The sequence below is a fragment of the Eulemur rufifrons genome, chromosome 28, assembly GCF_041146395.1.
Source record: "Eulemur rufifrons isolate Redbay chromosome 28, OSU_ERuf_1, whole genome shotgun sequence".
NCBI classification, from domain to species: Eukaryota; Metazoa; Chordata; class Mammalia; order Primates; family Lemuridae; genus Eulemur; species Eulemur rufifrons.
Window position 1 is genome coordinate 6,931,762 of NC_091010.1, and position 16,285 is coordinate 6,948,046.

Sequence of the window (16,285 nt, forward strand, 5' to 3'; positions counted from 1 at the left end):
GGCGGAGTGAAACAGAAACAGCCCAGGCTGTGAGATTTACGTCCCAGCTCTGCCACTTGGTAGCTACAGAATCTTCTGCAAGTTAGTTTACCTCTGGAAATGGGAGTTAATTATGCACATCTCACTGGGCTGCTGAGACGATTAAATGAGAAAATGTGGAGAAAGCCCCAGCTCAGGGCCTGACACTACATAGGTGATCAATCACTATTAGTTCCTTTCTTCCCTCCTCAATCAGCCAGATCTAATCTCAGCAGGCCTGAGCTTGTTCAAGCTGGTCTCCGCTGCTGTAAGCTAATTTCAGGCAGTCTGGATGGCATCAAAGTATTCTAATGTTGCATGAGCCAGACGAAACAGGAGTGCTGTGAACCCACAGGGATATTTGGGTTATGGCCACTTTGAAGTTTACTGCTAGTTTGAGTTCATTTTAGCCAGTTTGGTCCACTGGTGACCAGGCCAGACTAGTTTGGGATGGTCTAAATCAGCGTGAGGTGGTCAGAGCCAGTTTCATATGCCTTTTACATGCACAAATGGAGTCATATCAGCTTGAGCCCATTTGACTCCCATATTGAAGTCTCTGATGTGACTCCTAGTTTTGGGGCCCGACTCTGTCTTTGGCAGACGGGCGCATCTAAGTTGGAATCGTCTGTGATCTTTACATGTGCTTCTGAATCGGTCTCACCTTCCTACTTTTAAATGACTCTTTTAGTGGGTCACATCTGGTCTAAGCCTTTGGAGCCAGCAGAAGAACCAGACATCGTCTCCTTTTTCCTTAAGAAAAAAATAAAAACTATGTATTTTTAGCTCTCAAGGGAATGGGCACAAAGGCTGCACCTGTGGGGGAAAGAGCCAGGCTCACCTTTGGGAGTCCTAGTGCCTTCACAGATCTTAGGAATTTTCTGGCATCTTCCTGACGTCAGTCTCCTCCCTCCACCCCACTCCACCTCCTAGGGTTCAGGCCTGTCCCTCCTCAAGAGACCTTTGCTTTACCCACCTGTGGTGACAGGAAAAGGAGCCTCCCCTAGTCTCAATAGCCTGAGGCCCTGACTCCCAGCCTGGGGTGGATCAAGGAGTGGGGGGAGCAGGAGAGGCGTGGAGGGTGCAGAAGCATTTGGTGGAGACCAGAGCCGGTGTGCACAGAAGAGGCAGCATGGGAAGGCGCTTTCCCACTCTGCCTGGGGCGGCCTCTGCCACGCACCCGCTAGCGTGAGTAAGCCGCAGTTGAGACGTTTGTAGGAAAGTCTGGAGCTCAGGTTCTCTGCCATGTCTGACCTTGAGCAGGTCAGTCTCTTCCTCCAGGACTCAGTTTCCTTTTTGATAAAATAAAGGAGGTGGGGGAGATGCTGGCCTCTGAAGTCCCTTTTGTAACAACATCAGCCTCTAATGTTCATTAAGCACCTACTATGTGCCTGGATGGTGCTAGGTACCTTACAAGTATTATTTAAATTTTTTTTACCATTTTACTGTGGTAAAATATGCATAACATAAAATTTACCCTTTTAACCATTATTAAGCATACAGTTCAGTGGCATTAAATGCATTCACATTGTTGTTCAGCCATTACCACCATCCCTCTCCAGAACTTTGTCATCTTCCCAAACTCAAACTCTGTACCCATTAAATGATAACCCTCCACTCATTCCTTCCCCCAGCCCCTGGCAACCACCATTCTACTTCCTGTCTCTATGAATTTGACTACCCTAAGTCTCATGTAAGTGCAATCATGCAATATTTTCCTTCTGGGACTGGCTATTTCACTTAGCATAATGTCCTCAAGGTTCATCCATGTTGTAGCAGGTGTCAGAATTTCCTAAGGCTGAGTCTGATTCCGTTGTTTGCACACACCACATTTTGTGTACCCATTGTCTCTCGATGGACACTTGGGCGGCTTCCGCCTTTTGGCTGTTGTGACCAGTGCTGCCGGGAACACTGTTAGGCCTTCCATGTGCTGGTAACTCACGGGACCTCCCTCGGTCGTGAGAGGGCGCTGCGATGAATCTCAGTCGGGGGTCTCTAGGAGGTCACCTCCCTCGAGAAATGACGTGGAGACGAGATGGGTTCCCGCTCTGGGGACACTGAGCCTGAAACACTCACTGTAAATAAAGTGAGGTGGGGTCTACAGAGGTTGCCCAGAGGGGACAGAGAGTTCAGCGGATAGGGACACATTCCATTTTCAAGGTCACATTTTCAGTAAAGCAGTGCAGCGTCCCTCATGCGACATCACACACAGGCACACACACATGCAATGTGACCTGTAGGCAGTCACGCAGTGCTGCATGCAGTCTGTGTGCAGTGAGCCGGCTGCATGTGTGGGCAGCGTGGCCCCCAGCACACCCAGGGCAGAGTGACAGGCAGCACGACAGCTGTGCCATGGCGTAGCTGTGTTGTCGCCTGCCCCGTGCCTGTGCTCTGCTGGGCTGCTAGGAGACAGGCACGGGGTTCTCGGGGCACCGTGGCTGCCCGGCTGTGCTGTGCAGAGCTGTGACAGCACGAGGAACTCCCACTGCGGTGTGGCGCACTCTGATTCCTGGCTGCAAGGAGTGCTTTATTCCTCTCCTGTTCTTAAGTTTGGGCTGGTTTTAGAATTGACACATCCCTCTATCGCTGCTATGTTTGTTTGTTTTTCTGCCCCAAACCTGTTATTACAATGTTAGATTCTTACAATCCAGAAAATATGCTGTATGTATGAGCAGGTGGCAGGTGCAGGCAGTGTGACCAGGCTGTGTGCTCTGTTATCCCCACTCCCTTGGAGGTGTGAACTGCTGTCTGGGGGAGCCCGGGGGGGCTCGTCTGCCCCAGCGGTGGCCTCAGCGTGCCCCACTTCCTGGGAGTCGTGCCCTGCTAGGGCTGGCATCTGTGAGCATGCAGAAAGTTGGGTCACTGGGGGCCAGGCCCCTGCTGCGGCCCCAGCCCATGCACCTGTTTCTGCCCCGGTAAAAGCACCAGTTGCTCTCAGGCCTGAGATCAGACCCCGCCTAGGTGGGGCCCAGCACGGCAGCCAGCGCCCAGCCAGGACACAGCGGCGGCGGCTGCTGCTGCATTTAATAAGAAACAGAATAAAGTGCTGTGTTAATTAAGTCACAGCCCATGTGAAATCAGCTGTTACCAGCAGTGGGGATGGGTTTTCTGAACCACCTGAGGTGAGATGGCTGGTTTCTGTGTGAGGCAGATGCTAACTGCACAGAGAACCGAGAACCACGGAGGAGCGCTTGGCCCGTCCTGCCTGTTTACCTGGGAGCTGGCCTCGGGTTCCTGGCTCCAGGGGCCCCCGTTCCCCAGCTTGGGGCAAACTGTGTGCCCGGGGAGGCGAGGAAGCCACGCTGCCTGTGTCTGTGCCCGCCCCGTGTGAGCCCTGCCTGGTGTCTTCACCCACCACCTGCAGCTCGCACCCGCCGCCTCGCGCAGGGCGCCCCCCGGATGCAGCCAGGGCTGCCAGGCTGGACTCAGAAGCCCCCAGCAGCACAGGACATGGTGTCCGAGATGGCCCAAACTGTGACTTGATGAGAATCCTTCAGGGTCTGCAGTATTTTGTAGTTGTCATCATACAGACTCAATGATTATTAGAAAAGGCACATGTAATACAGATAGTCCTGAGATAAACTGCTGGGTCTACAACTTTCTAAATGGCAGTATTGAATAGCTGAACCTGGCTTTCTTCATCCTTTGAAATAAGCCGTGACTGGTGGGTGGTGAGGATTAAGACAACCTGAGACGGTTTGGCTGTTTCTGAGCACGCCATGTATGTCTCCTCTCCCCCTTCCAGCAGGCTGCATGTGGCTGACATGCCTTTGTGGGGGTTACTCGTGTAGAAAAGGGCCACATCCCACAGGAAGGAAAGCTAATGGCTACTCCGGGGTCAGCCTGTCCTCCTTCAAGGCTGATCAGGCAGCCGGACTAGTGTGTGGGCTTCCCACGTACCCTGCGGGACCCGTGGCCGGGCATGTTCCTGCGGAAGCCCAGGGAATACGCCCGTCTGGCTCCCTCCTACCCTCGCACGTCTGCCCCTTTAGCTCTCTGGCGGTGGTGTTGCCACACAGCTGCCTGACTGTTTCCTGTCCCCTCTGGGGTCCTTCAGGTTCCCCACCCCGCTGCCCCTGTCCTGGGCACTGGAGGATCCCACTCCTCCACCCTCCCCGCCATGCTCCACCTCCCACCTTCGGTAACATCTGTCTCCTTTTTCTTTTCCATTTGCTGAGCCTCTGGGTGCCTTCCCCATGCACACTGAGACTGGGGCCCAGGATTGCTCCCCAGTCCCAAGTCTGTGCAAGGAAAAGACCTAGGGGCTGGGTTCACTTGGCACCTCCTTCTGCATGCCTAGGGCACCACGTGAGGTATAATTCACACACACACACACGATTGTTTTCACACACACAACAATCATTCAAGCTTTGCAGAGGAGGGTATGGGTGCTAAAATGGATTAAGAAACTCCTGCAAGAATGAACTGAAACTCTTACCCAAGTCGGCCTGGTTCTAAAGCTAATGTGCTTTCCATCATTGCACTCTGCCTCTTTGATGGGAAAAGACAGTGGTTTAGATCAACTGATACATCTGTAGGGTCCTGTAAGTGAATTGTTTGCTCGCGATACTTTTAAACTACTGGAAAGAACATCTGCAGTGAGAATGGGTTGATTCAGCAACGGTCCTTGTTAGCCACTTCTGTTCCCATTATTTTGCTCTTAATTTGATTCATTTCTTAGCAATATTGAGGACCTGTTAAAGGATTTTAACTGAGGAAAGATAATTAGGATTATATTATTTCTGAATCTTCAAATACTCACTGGCATCTACACATGAGTAATGTTCTAACTGGGAGTAAAATCCAAAGACTTTTGCCCCAGAACTCTCCAGCCTTGACTTGGTGCCACTGTCTCATGGCCTGAAGTCACATGGGAAGATCTTCTGCCAATAAGTTGTCCTTTTGTTGGCAATAATAACCTGGCAGTTATTTTTTTCAGTCCGTTTGGATGCATGTAGATTTTGTTATTCTTGTTTGTTTGTTTGTTTGTTTGAAGACATGAGGCCTTGCTATGTTGCCCAGGCTGGACTCAAACTCCTGAGCTCAAATGATCTTCCTGCCTCAGCTTCCTGAGTAGTTGGGATCACAGGCACATGCCACCACGCCTGGCTTCTCTATGCTTCATATTCAAGAATATCTGCAGCGCAGATTCAGGGTAAATCCTGGTTCAGTAGTTCTCTCTGATCACTTTGTTTCCTTCGATCTCCACACTTGATTTGTTGCTGTTTCCTCTCATTTGGGTTTGGACGTGCCTTAGGTGGGCGCTCTGTAAGCCTTTGTTGGGCCTCTCGACCTCTCTCCTCGCCCTTTCTTCCCTCTGTCTCTCTTCCCTTCTCATTCCTTCCTTTCCTGAGAACTAAGTTCGAGCTGGGACTCATTGCTGGCAGCCACCAGAGTTGACGTCAACCCACAGACTTGCAATGCAAATAACAAAGCAATTCTACTTTTTCTTCTAGGGAATTTGGTGTTTTCTTTTGTATTGCAGAAGTGAGAAAACCCATTAATTTTGAAACAAATGTATGCAAATACATTTATTAATATAGGAAATAGGAAAATCAGTTATTGCTTCCTTTATAAATAATACAGGCTTAAGTTTTAAAGATATTACTTTTGCTAAAATGCATTAGACAGCTGTGAAAAAAATAACATTTTTCTTTGTGGTAATATCTTTAACCAGATTTGTAGCACTAACAATATTCCGTATGTATATATTATTTTTATTTAATACAGGTAATCTTTTTATTACCAAATCATATTGTTTCTCAGGAGATTACCATCAGCACTCATAAAAACGACGAAAAGGCATCCATCTCCATGCATGTGAGGCTCGGGCTGCAGATTAAATACGCAGAGCTCTTAATGCATTTCAGTGAGTGACGCGTTAGGTCCAGATTCATTTAGACACCCCGCCCCCATTTTAGTTCTCTTTCAATGTAAATTTGACGGTGGACACTATTTCCTAATTTCAACTGAAAGCAAAGTCACCCTGGGGTAGAGCCACATTGTTGAGCTGCCCATGTGCTGTGTTTGGTTGAGACCCCACGGGTAACTGGATCTCTCCGTGTCCCTGTCCCTGTCCCTGTGTGGAGAATGACCCATGGAGCTCACTCGATCCTCAAGTCTGACTCAGAAAATTGATCAGCCGGTCCATACCCACCGGGATACCCGGGCACGTTCTCCCCTATCAGAAGGAGCTGAGTCCCCCTTGGTCCACACAGAGTAGGTCAAGTTTGTCCCAGGTCCCAGGAGGCCCCCAAGGAAACTGGCATGGGGCCAACCCTGCCCTTTGGCGTCACATCCATGGGTTTGACCCCAGTTCTGCCACTCACTGCTTGGCTGACCTTGGGAAGATCTGTACACTTTGAGTAGCCTCAGCTTTCTAGTCTACAAAATGGAAATACCAATTCCTTCCTGATGCACCTGCTGTGAGGATTAGAGAGATCACCTGTGTGTAGACCAGACGTGCTGAGAGAAGGCTCTTGCCCTTCTTTGCCCTTCACCTGCCACTGCTGCTGCCCAAAACCTCCTTAGGTAGATGCTGCTGGGGATCCTCAGCCCTCTGAGCAGGGAAGGGGGCTGACAGGCACAGAGGAGGCACCTCCACGCTGGGCTCTGCCCTTTGCTCTTGCGGCCACGTGTGTACTCTGCAGAACATGGCAGAAGAAAGGCCCAGCCTTGATGAGAGCAAGTAAACTATGAATCCCGGGAAGGAGGATGTTCCTTGGATGTCCCAGAACATAAGGAGACCCAAGACCCCGTTTCAGAAACTCTTTCCTGAAGTCCCTCTGCCCCCAGCACCCTCATTCCTCCAACCACCACCTGGTCTGAGGCACTTCTCTGCCTCCCTCCAACCCCCAGACCACTTAATGAATGAAGCTGGCATCAACTCAAGAAATTTGGCGATTTGGATGGGAAGATCAAAGCATCCAGGGAAAGACTCTTCTGTAAGTCTTACCTGGTCCAACTGCAACTGCCAACCTTGGGGCTGCATCAGGCCACCTGTGGAGATAGGCCTTGAACCCAAGGCTGGCCTTGGCAGGTGCTGTGGACATCTTGTCCCTCATGGACCAGCCTCCCACCCATTGAGCACTGGTGTTCCTCCAGCTCTCCATCCTCAGACCAATTCTCTCTTGTCAAGGCTGAGTCCACTGGGCCCAGAGCCGCCTCCTGCTCAGCCCCCTCCCCCACGGAATGCCACGGGCTCTGTGTTGGATGTCACCAGGGCGCTGATGTAACCAGCTCTCCTCCTGCCTCTGCTCCTTGCTGGGGCCCGGCCCTCTGCTCAGAACACTCTGCCGTCTTCCCCATCAGCAGGCTTCCAGACTACCTCCGTGGTGGGCTTCTCCAGGAAACTTCCCCTGGCCTTCCACATAGAATGTCTGCCCACTTCTTGGTCCTATAGTTGGTTCTTTATTTCCTGACAGTGTCATTCAAATGTGAGCATCTCAAAAGTCAAGTCCAAATCATTCTCATTCTTGCTATGTCGTGTTAGTGCCTGATTCAGAGCTGGCCCTTGGCAAACTCAGGGAATGGTCGGGTGGCTTTTCTGCATCTGCTTTGAACTCGCATTTCCACAACAGGCAAACACAGATCCCTTGGTCACCATGGATCCTGTATCCTCCCCGCAAGCTCTGGTGCAAGGTTCCAGAGAGTGATGGAGCGAATGGATGCGAGGTGGAGGCCCATGCCAGAGGTACCCGGCAGCCAGAGGGTCTGATCCTGTTGGCCCCTCTTCCCACAGGGTGGAAGCTTTGACGTGGCAGACAGAATGTTCCACAGCATGAAGAGCACTTGGGAGTCGGCCTCCAGAGAGAACATGAGTGATGTCAGGGAGCTGACGCCAGAGTTCTTCTACCTGCCTGAGTTCTTAACCAACTGCAATGAGGTGGAGTTCGGTGAGTGAGGCCTGGGCGAGGCCAGGGGTTGGGGGTGCAGGGTGCTCTCTCCCATAGCCCCTGGGTCGTGACAAACTTCGTCAATGACTTTGCTGGGCCCTCCCCGGGACAGTGTGGCTGGTGCGAGGCCTCCCCTGAGTTGCAGCAAACACCTGGATGGAAAGGTGGTTGCTGAGGAACTGGGCACTAGGCTGCCAGGACAGCACTGAGCCACAGCCCTACCCATGACCTTTCCTCCAAGGGTCCCAGGCCTGGTTCTGCAGCGAGGTGGTAGCCAGGGAGCAGGAGCCCTTGGTTGTACATAGCCCAGCTCTGGCACTGCCCTGCCTGCCTCACAGTGACCTTGGGCAAGCCCCGGCCCCACACCAGCCCTGTTTCCTCTTGTTCCATAAATGGGTTAACCTGGACTCTGAGAGAGGGACCCAGAGATGCTGGGTGGGGTCCCAGGACCCTTACACAGGCACTTGTGGCAGCTCCTCCTCTGTCCTGCACTTCAGACCCCCACCCAGGAGGAGCCGGGACTTCTTTAGCAGAGCAACAAACAATTCAGGAGGCCCAGTGGGCAGGTCCCCTGGTGCGTGGGCCTCAGAGCCTCCACTACACACGGATGTGAGTCTGAGTCAGGCAACCTGTAGATGGGGTGTGTGGGCAGAGCCTGGGCAGGGCGTGGGCCAGGGGCAGCTGCGGGCACTGGCCTGGCTGAGAATGCCCCCCAAAGAGAGCACTCATGAGCCATCACCAATGCACACCACAGACCCCAGGGTCCCCCTTCCTCAGGGCTCTCCTTCCTTCTCCTGGGCCAGGCCGGCTAAGGCCCCAGGGGAGCACAGGTGAGGAGATTAGTTTCTACCAAATTTTGTGCAGTGGTTTCCAGCCCTGGATTTGCAGCCAAGGTCCCCGTGGAGCCTGCCAGTGAGTTGGCCAGGCCCAGAGAGTCTGACCCATGGCACTTGGTGGCCTCGGCAGGCTGTCAGATGGCTCACATGTGTCGAGGGTGAGAACCAGACACATCCAAAGGACAGTCGTGAAGCATGGTGAGGCCCACGACAGGAGTGGGTTGGCAAGTGTGGGAGCCAAGGGGAGGGCGGCCACGCAGCCTGGGGTCAGAGCACCAGCCAGAGCACCGACTCTGTCCTGGAAATGCAGCCAGGCCTCTGAGGGACGTGTGACGGGCTCAGCTGCAGAAATGGTGGCACATACCAGCGACAGGGGCCAAGAGTGCAGGGTTCTCAGAGAAAGCAGGAGAACAAGTGTTTATTGAGCACCTACTGTGTGCAGGTGCTTCTATAGGCACTGAGGATTTAGCTGGGTCTGCTGGGATGGATTGTCCTGAAGATGTTCACCTTCTGAGTGGGGATGGGGAGAAGCAGGGAGAAAATATGGACAATTTCTGTGTTATAAGGGGAATATTGTTGGGCACTGGAGAAGTCTTATGAGGAAAATAGGTAACAAATGGTTTGAGAGTGACTCAGCAGGACCCGTGCTACTCTGGTCCCAGGAGGGACCTGTAAGAGGGTGACAGGTGAGCTGAGACCGTGCAATGAGAAGGGCCAGAGGGAGCAGGGGCAGGTCTCGTTCTAGCTGCTCCATGTCGGCTCTGGAGGGTTCAGGCGAGACTGTGGCTCACGCGCGTTGAGCAGCCTTCACGTGCCTGGTATTGCTCTAAGCACCGTTATGTGTATTTTCTCTTTGAATCCTTATGCCAGGCCTGTGAGCTAACTCCTGTAGTCGCCTCCACTGTACAGGTGGGAAAAGGAATCCCAGTGAGGTAAAGCAGTTTGCTCCAGGTTAGGCAGCTAATGGGCAGGGGAGAGACTTGGGCTGGAATCCAAGCTCCTCTTCCTACTGTGTGGGGAATCTCTGTCTAAAAACCTTGATGTCCTCACTTTAAAAATGGAGAGAAATGCATAAATTATAGCATTGGAATGAATCAACTCATTCAATGAGGCGATGTGTACCTAGAACCTAGCCTCGTGCCCGCCAGAGTTCGTGCCCAAATGTGCCGCTGGCACTGTCATCACCGACTCTCCCGCTGTGCCAGCGCTGTGCGAGAGGCACCCGGGTGAAAGACACAGCGTAGTGGGGAGGAAGATGCCCCGACAATGACGGCACTGAATCATTTTGTATGACTTGTGCATCAAGCATTAGCATTGCCTGGGAAGAGGACAGGGGACATTCCGGACAGAGAGGGCTGGAAGCAGTGTGGCCCTCGGAGGACACTCCCTCTCTGACCTACACAGTCAGCAAGCCTGGGCAGCACAGTCTTTATGTCCCTCGGTTCCTAGCCCGGTTGGGGCTCCCGTTTACTCAGATCCCTGCTGTCCCCCCATTTACTCAGATCCCTGCTGTTTGTCATGCCCCTCAGGTTGCATGCAAGACGGGACAGCACTGGGGGATGTGCAGCTCCCTCCCTGGGCTGATGGGGACCCTCGGAAATTCATCAGCCTGCACAGACAGGTGAGTCAGGCCAGGATCTGTGGGGTCCTGATGTGGGATCAGTATCGCTTCAAATTCCACGGAGGCTTTGCGTCCATGTGGAGGGCCAGGGACAAGCACTTCTGAGGCTTTAATGTCTGGGGAACCCAGAGACAGGGTATGATCTGCACCTTGCATGGGCAAGAAAAGCTTTGGGTTCTGGGCTGTTGTAAGAGCTCCATTAGGCTTAGGCTTTGTGCCAACTTGTTGTGGATGTGACTGGAGGAGGTGAGTTCAGATTCTTCTTGGGTCCCCTGGAGAGAAAGTGAGTGTCCTCAGCCAACCGTACTCTTAGCGCCGCTCCCGGGGCCTTGATGCCCATTGCAGCTCAGACAGGGTCTGGGGGCTCCAGGGGCTCCCACTAGCCAAAGGGTTTCTAGGACTGGGGAGGACTTGGCTTATTACCCAGAAAGGCTGATGTAGGCCGAGGCCACAGGCCATTTTGGACACAAATACCTGGGTTAACATAAGCACATGAAAAGATGTTCAACATTATCAGTCATCAGGGGAAATAAATTAAAACCACAATGAGATGCTACCACGCACCCACAAGAATGGCTTAAATTTAAGAGACTGATAAAACCAAGAGCTGGCGAGGATGTGGAGCAACTGGAATGCATCACACATCACTGGCGTGAAAAGCAAAACAGCACAACCACTTTGGACAAAACTTGGGAGTGTCTTATGAAGTTGAAGGTGCATTTGTCATATCACCCAGCAATTCCACTTTTAGGTACTCACCCAAGAAAAATAAAGACATGTCTACACAAACACTTGTGTATAGTCACCTGTTTGATTCAAACTAGTCAAAAACTGGAAATAATCCAAATGTCCATCAGCTGGTAGCTGGATAAACAAATGACACAGCCATGCAGTGGATGCTACTCAGCAATGAAAAGGGACTCGTTTACTGACACACAGAGCAACGTGGGTGAATTTCAAAGCATTGTCCTGAGTGAAAGAAGCCAAAGCTCGAAGCTACATCCTAAGTGATTTTATTTATGTGACATTTATAGGCAAAACTATAGACTGAGAAACAAATCAGTGGTTCCTAAAGTCTGGAGTAGGACAGTGACCTAAAAGGAACGTACAAGGGGACTTTTTGAATAATGGAAATGTTCTATGTCTTGATCGTGGTGATGGTCACGTGACTGCATGAAATTGCCAGGACACATTGAACTGCACACTTCAAAAGGGTGAATTTCGTAGTATGTAAATTATACCTGAAAAGAAATGATAACCGAGGCAGGCCTGACTAGTGACAACAATCCTGCGCCTTTTCCTGTGTCCTTTTCCCCTGGCAAGGAGAAAGTTTTCCCCTGGTTTATCCTGTCTCTAGAAATTCAGTGATAGGCGCCATCCTCCCAGCCCACTGGTCTTGAGTAACTGGGCCAGAGATGAGCTTGGCCTGCGGGTGCAGCAGCCCTGGTCCGGTAGGAGACAGAGGTACACATGATTCAGTAACACAACGAGGTGTTGACCTGAGTGGTGTTGGGTTGATGGGCCACTCCATCTAAGCTGGATAAAGACGTGCTCCAAGGCAGATGGTGCTGATGGATTGCAAAGAAGTAAAGGGGAAAGGGGACTGGAAGTTCTGACAGGTGGGAGAACAGACTTACAAAGCAGATAAACACCCAGCAAGGGAAGGATGTGGCTTTCACCAACTGGGACGTCAGCGATGGATACCGACATGGGTTATGGTATGTCCGTGGGATGGAGGCGAAGTCATGGCAGATGTGCAGGCTAAGGAACTGGGAGGCTGGAGAGTGCAGCGGCTGAGGATGGTGGCAGGGCTTGGAGAAGAAGGGAAGGCATGGCCAGGAGTCAGCATCTTCCACGAATGAGCATGGCAGAGAAGTCGGTAGAGGACAGCAGTGAGGATGGGGACTAGAGTTAGGTCTCACAGAGCACAGAGGAGCAGATTATTTGTTCTTTTTACAAGAGGGCAGGGGAGCAGTGGTCTGGGGCTGGCCGTGAGGATTGAAGAGACACCAATTCCACCTCCTGGCCCCCGACACATGGGACACGTCTCTCAAGTGGCTGCCACCTGAGCTTGCTGAAGGAGAGTTGGTGGCTCAGGGGGAAAGCCAGGCTTCAGTTATGGGAAGGAGGAGGAGAGGTGCTTGAGCAGCCCCTGGAGCCTGGGAAGTGTGTTGTTTAGGAAGCGGTAGGAAGAAGGGACCAGCGAAAGGGTCAGCCATCCTGGCCTGTGGTCTTCCCTCGCACGTGGCTGTACCTGCAGCCGTTCTGTTGTGACCACCGACACACGCTTTGATGCAGAGATCTGCAGAGGCCTCCGGGTGTGCTCCAGGCCAGACGGTAGACTTAGGAGAGCCACACCTTTCCTCACACCTCGCATGGCATGACTCAGCTGTGGCCTCAGAGCCACTTGGGCCATAGACCTTGGAGAAGCTAACCTGGCACAGGTGACCTGGCTTCCTCGGGCCCAGGTGTGGGGCTACATGTCCTTCCAGAGGACCAGCAGGGGAGCCCAGACAAGCCCAGATGGACATCTTTGTGTTCTGGAGACCCAGTCCTGGGCTAGGCTCTGCCTAGCAGAAACAGGTGCCGCCTTTCAAGGGGACCGGGACATCCAAACACTAGGCCACATTTCCTCTTGCTCATGTGTGGCAGCTGATGAGAAATACTGCCCACTTTGGTGCCCTAATCTGAGCCGGCACCATCCACCTGTGCTGTATGCAGGACGGAGCCCGCACGCTTGGCTCCTGTGCTCCATTCTTTCTATCTCCCAGAGGTGTCACCGTTAGTCAGGGGCAGACGTTGCTGACTTCCAGTGGCAGCTGTGTTCCTGAGCGGGGGGACCTTTAGTTCTTGCCTAGGAGTTGGAAGCTCAGAGCCAGGCTCCGTGGCCGAGTTGAGAAGGTCTCCCGTGCTCCCAGCTGGGGGTGGTGAGCCTGCGCGTGGGCAGAATGTTCCTCAGGTCTTTACACACCTGCCGCTCGGATGCGTGGGCGAGATGTTCTTTGCAGGCTTCACGCTCTGGGCTGGACAGAGGCGCCCCAGTGAGGGAAGCTCGCGTTTCTGGGGGCTGAGCTGCACCTCAAAAGCAGATTCTGTAATACCATTTCCCTGCCAGGAATGACTTAGAAAGATCTCCGCACCCAGATGTCAGTGATTTCTCAGTGCTTGAGTGAAGTGAGATCAGTGCAGCGAGGGGGACGTCCCCTGTGGGCTTCTGAGGCATGAACACTGGTGGCTGGGTGTTAGGTTCATGAACCACACACAAGCCTGGCCCGGAAGCGGGGTGACTGTACCTGCCAGCAAACGGTGATGTTAACGGGAAGAGACAGCACACGTCAAACCCCTGCCCATCCTGGCCCCAGTAGGTGCTCGGTGTAATCGCCTGACGACGCAGAGCTCACTGTGCACCAGACATGGACACGCCTGAATCCCCACGTAAACATGTGAAGAGGGTACAATTAATGTCCATTTTACAGACGAAGAAACTGAGGAACAGAGATGCTAAGAAACGTGTAAAAGACAGCACTCGACCCCCTCTGCCCCAGAGCATGCTGTCCTCATCGCCACCCTTAGTCTCAGCGTCCTGACTTTCTCTGGTCAGAATCAGCTCTCCCTGTTTCGTATGTCACATGTCAGGACTTTGTTTTCAGTCTGGTCTCTTCCATTTAGATGCCTCTCCCGGCCTGCACCACAGAGATATTCTGAACGGCACGGTTGTTTTATGAAGCGGCTGAGCAGGGGTGGTGGGAACAGTCAGCTATGGTTTGCCACTAGCTAGAGGCGGGAATCGGGTGGCCCTTGGGTGGCTGCCTCATCTGCCTGCTTCCTATTTGTCACGCCCAGGGTGCCGTCAATTGCCTCTCCTGTGCAGAGCCAGCACCCTGAAGCACGTGTCCCTTCTGTTCTGTGCAGAGAGTGCACGTGTCTGTGAGAGGCCTCGGTTTTCATGCTCTTGGGTTTTGGTTCCAGGCTCTGGAAAGTGACTTTGTCAGTGCCAACCTCCACCACTGGATAGACCTCATTTTTGGGTACAAGCAGCAGGGCCCGGCGGCAGTGGAGGCGGTTAACACCTTCCACCCCTACTTCTACGGCGACAAGGTGGATCTCAGCAGCATCGCTGACCCCCTGATCAAGAGCACCATCCTGGGGTTTGTCAGCAACTTCGGGCAGGTGCCCAAGCAGGTACGGCGTGCCTCGCACATTGTCTTGCTTTCCAGACGAGCGTGTGCAGCGTGAGCTGGGGAGCGGGGGAGGATGTCCTCTGCTGGGGTGGGAGCTAGGGACAGCGCTGGAGGGGCAAAATGGGCCCCCATCACCTGCCTGTGCTTTCAGTGTCAGGCTCCACCCTCAGCCACCACCTAGTGATGGTGAAGCTGATGCCATCAGTGATGATACTGGCCAAGGCTGTGTTCATCTGTGATGCGTGTGATAGACGCCATGATAAATACGTGGTATTTAGTTCTTTACATATGAATCTACCCTACAGGGCTGTTGTATCCAGTGAGATAAGACGTAGCAAGTGCTTGAATGTGCCTGAAATATGACTAGCACTTAGCAAATGTTGGCTATTAGTGTGCTTACGTTACTGAATCCTCGCATAAGCTCTGGGTGTAGAAAGTATTCTTTTATGGATCAGGAAACTGAGGTTCAGAGAAGCGAAACAAATACCTTGCCTAGAATTGCACCATTAGCAAGCAACAGAGGCAGAGCCCATCTGGGTAGGGCCACAGCTTGCACCACATTGCCACTGGTGTGACAGCACCTTCCGCTGCCTGCCGGGCCCCTGGAGAATTGTAGGAGTCCCAGTTGGACCTTTCACTCTGCTGGCCCCGTCTCCCATCAGCATGGCCACTTAGCAGCACGCGGCTGCATGTTCATGTTGACGTTCTGAGGAAAGGTCTGTGCAAGACTTGGGCGCTTCCTTAGCCCAGCCCAGCCCTGTTATCCCCAAACTGTTATGTGTGGAGATGTTTTGTCCCTGGACACAGTCACCTGAGCTCAGAAGTGTGGCCCCATGGCCGGGTCCCAGCCTGGGCAGTCAGCAGCCATGCTGGGAAATGGGAGCCTAAACCAGCCAGTTCTGGGTCAGTCCTGGCACTGTGTGGACTACACGCAGCCTTCCCTGCGTGTAACCACGAGGGCTAGGTGGGCTCCTCTGCAGTTAGTGCAAAGCTAATGCCATTTCCATCTGGCTGTACGTGCCGTGCTAGGGTTTGCCCAGCTCCAGGAACGGAGAGCGTGAGAGGGCGAGGGGCAGCTTGGCGAGGGGATGGCCCGCACCCCAAGTGGGTTTGCAGAGGCTTTGTAGAGAGCAGAGAATTTCAGGAAAGAAACTTGGTAGCCTAATGTTGTCATTTCTTTAATTAAAAATATATATAATGATATAGATAATGCAATAAAATAATTTAAAGTAGTAGCCACTACCACCCAACTGCATCCGGTTTTATGTACTCACAGTCCTTGCCTATAAGCACAAATGTCTTCACATGTCACAGCATAATCACGGAGTGCACACCATTTTAGATTCTGATTTTATTTAGTAATGTGGGCTTTTAAGAAATATCTCTTCGTAATCATCAGAATGAGAATGCCCAAGCCATCCCGGTCTGAAGACGCGGTTAAAGCGCTCGGTACTGCAGCCTGCTCCTGGCAGGGCCATGTCTGCTGCAGCTGCTGCAGGACTCAGCCTGGGGGCACTTCGGTCGTGCTGTGTGAGGAAGAACGTTCATTATTAAATGCCCGTTGAGAAATGATGACTTCTGTTTGTGTTGTTCACCCACCCAGCTATTTTTCGTAGCTCAGCATTTGATCCTGGCTGTAACGAAGCTGAGGCTGCTCTGAGACCCTCCCACGCCACCCCAGCTGCCCTGACTCTGCCCACGTGCACAGCCAGGGCCAGCTCAGACCCCATTCCCTCC

The 16,285-nt window shown here is 52.6% G+C and overlaps 1 protein-coding gene across 1 annotated transcript in view; it reads left to right on the forward strand.

Annotated features, from left to right (window-relative positions):
* Positions 1-16,285, forward strand: part of WDFY4 (WDFY family member 4) — a 262,564-nt gene that overhangs the window by 230,253 nt on the left and 16,026 nt on the right. Inside the window, exons 51-53 of the mRNA XM_069461073.1 lie at positions 7,757-7,910; positions 10,276-10,367; positions 14,337-14,549. Coding sequence (XP_069317174.1) covers positions 7,757-7,910; positions 10,276-10,367; positions 14,337-14,549 — 459 coding nt within the window. The remainder of the gene's footprint in view (positions 1-7,756; positions 7,911-10,275; positions 10,368-14,336; positions 14,550-16,285) is intronic.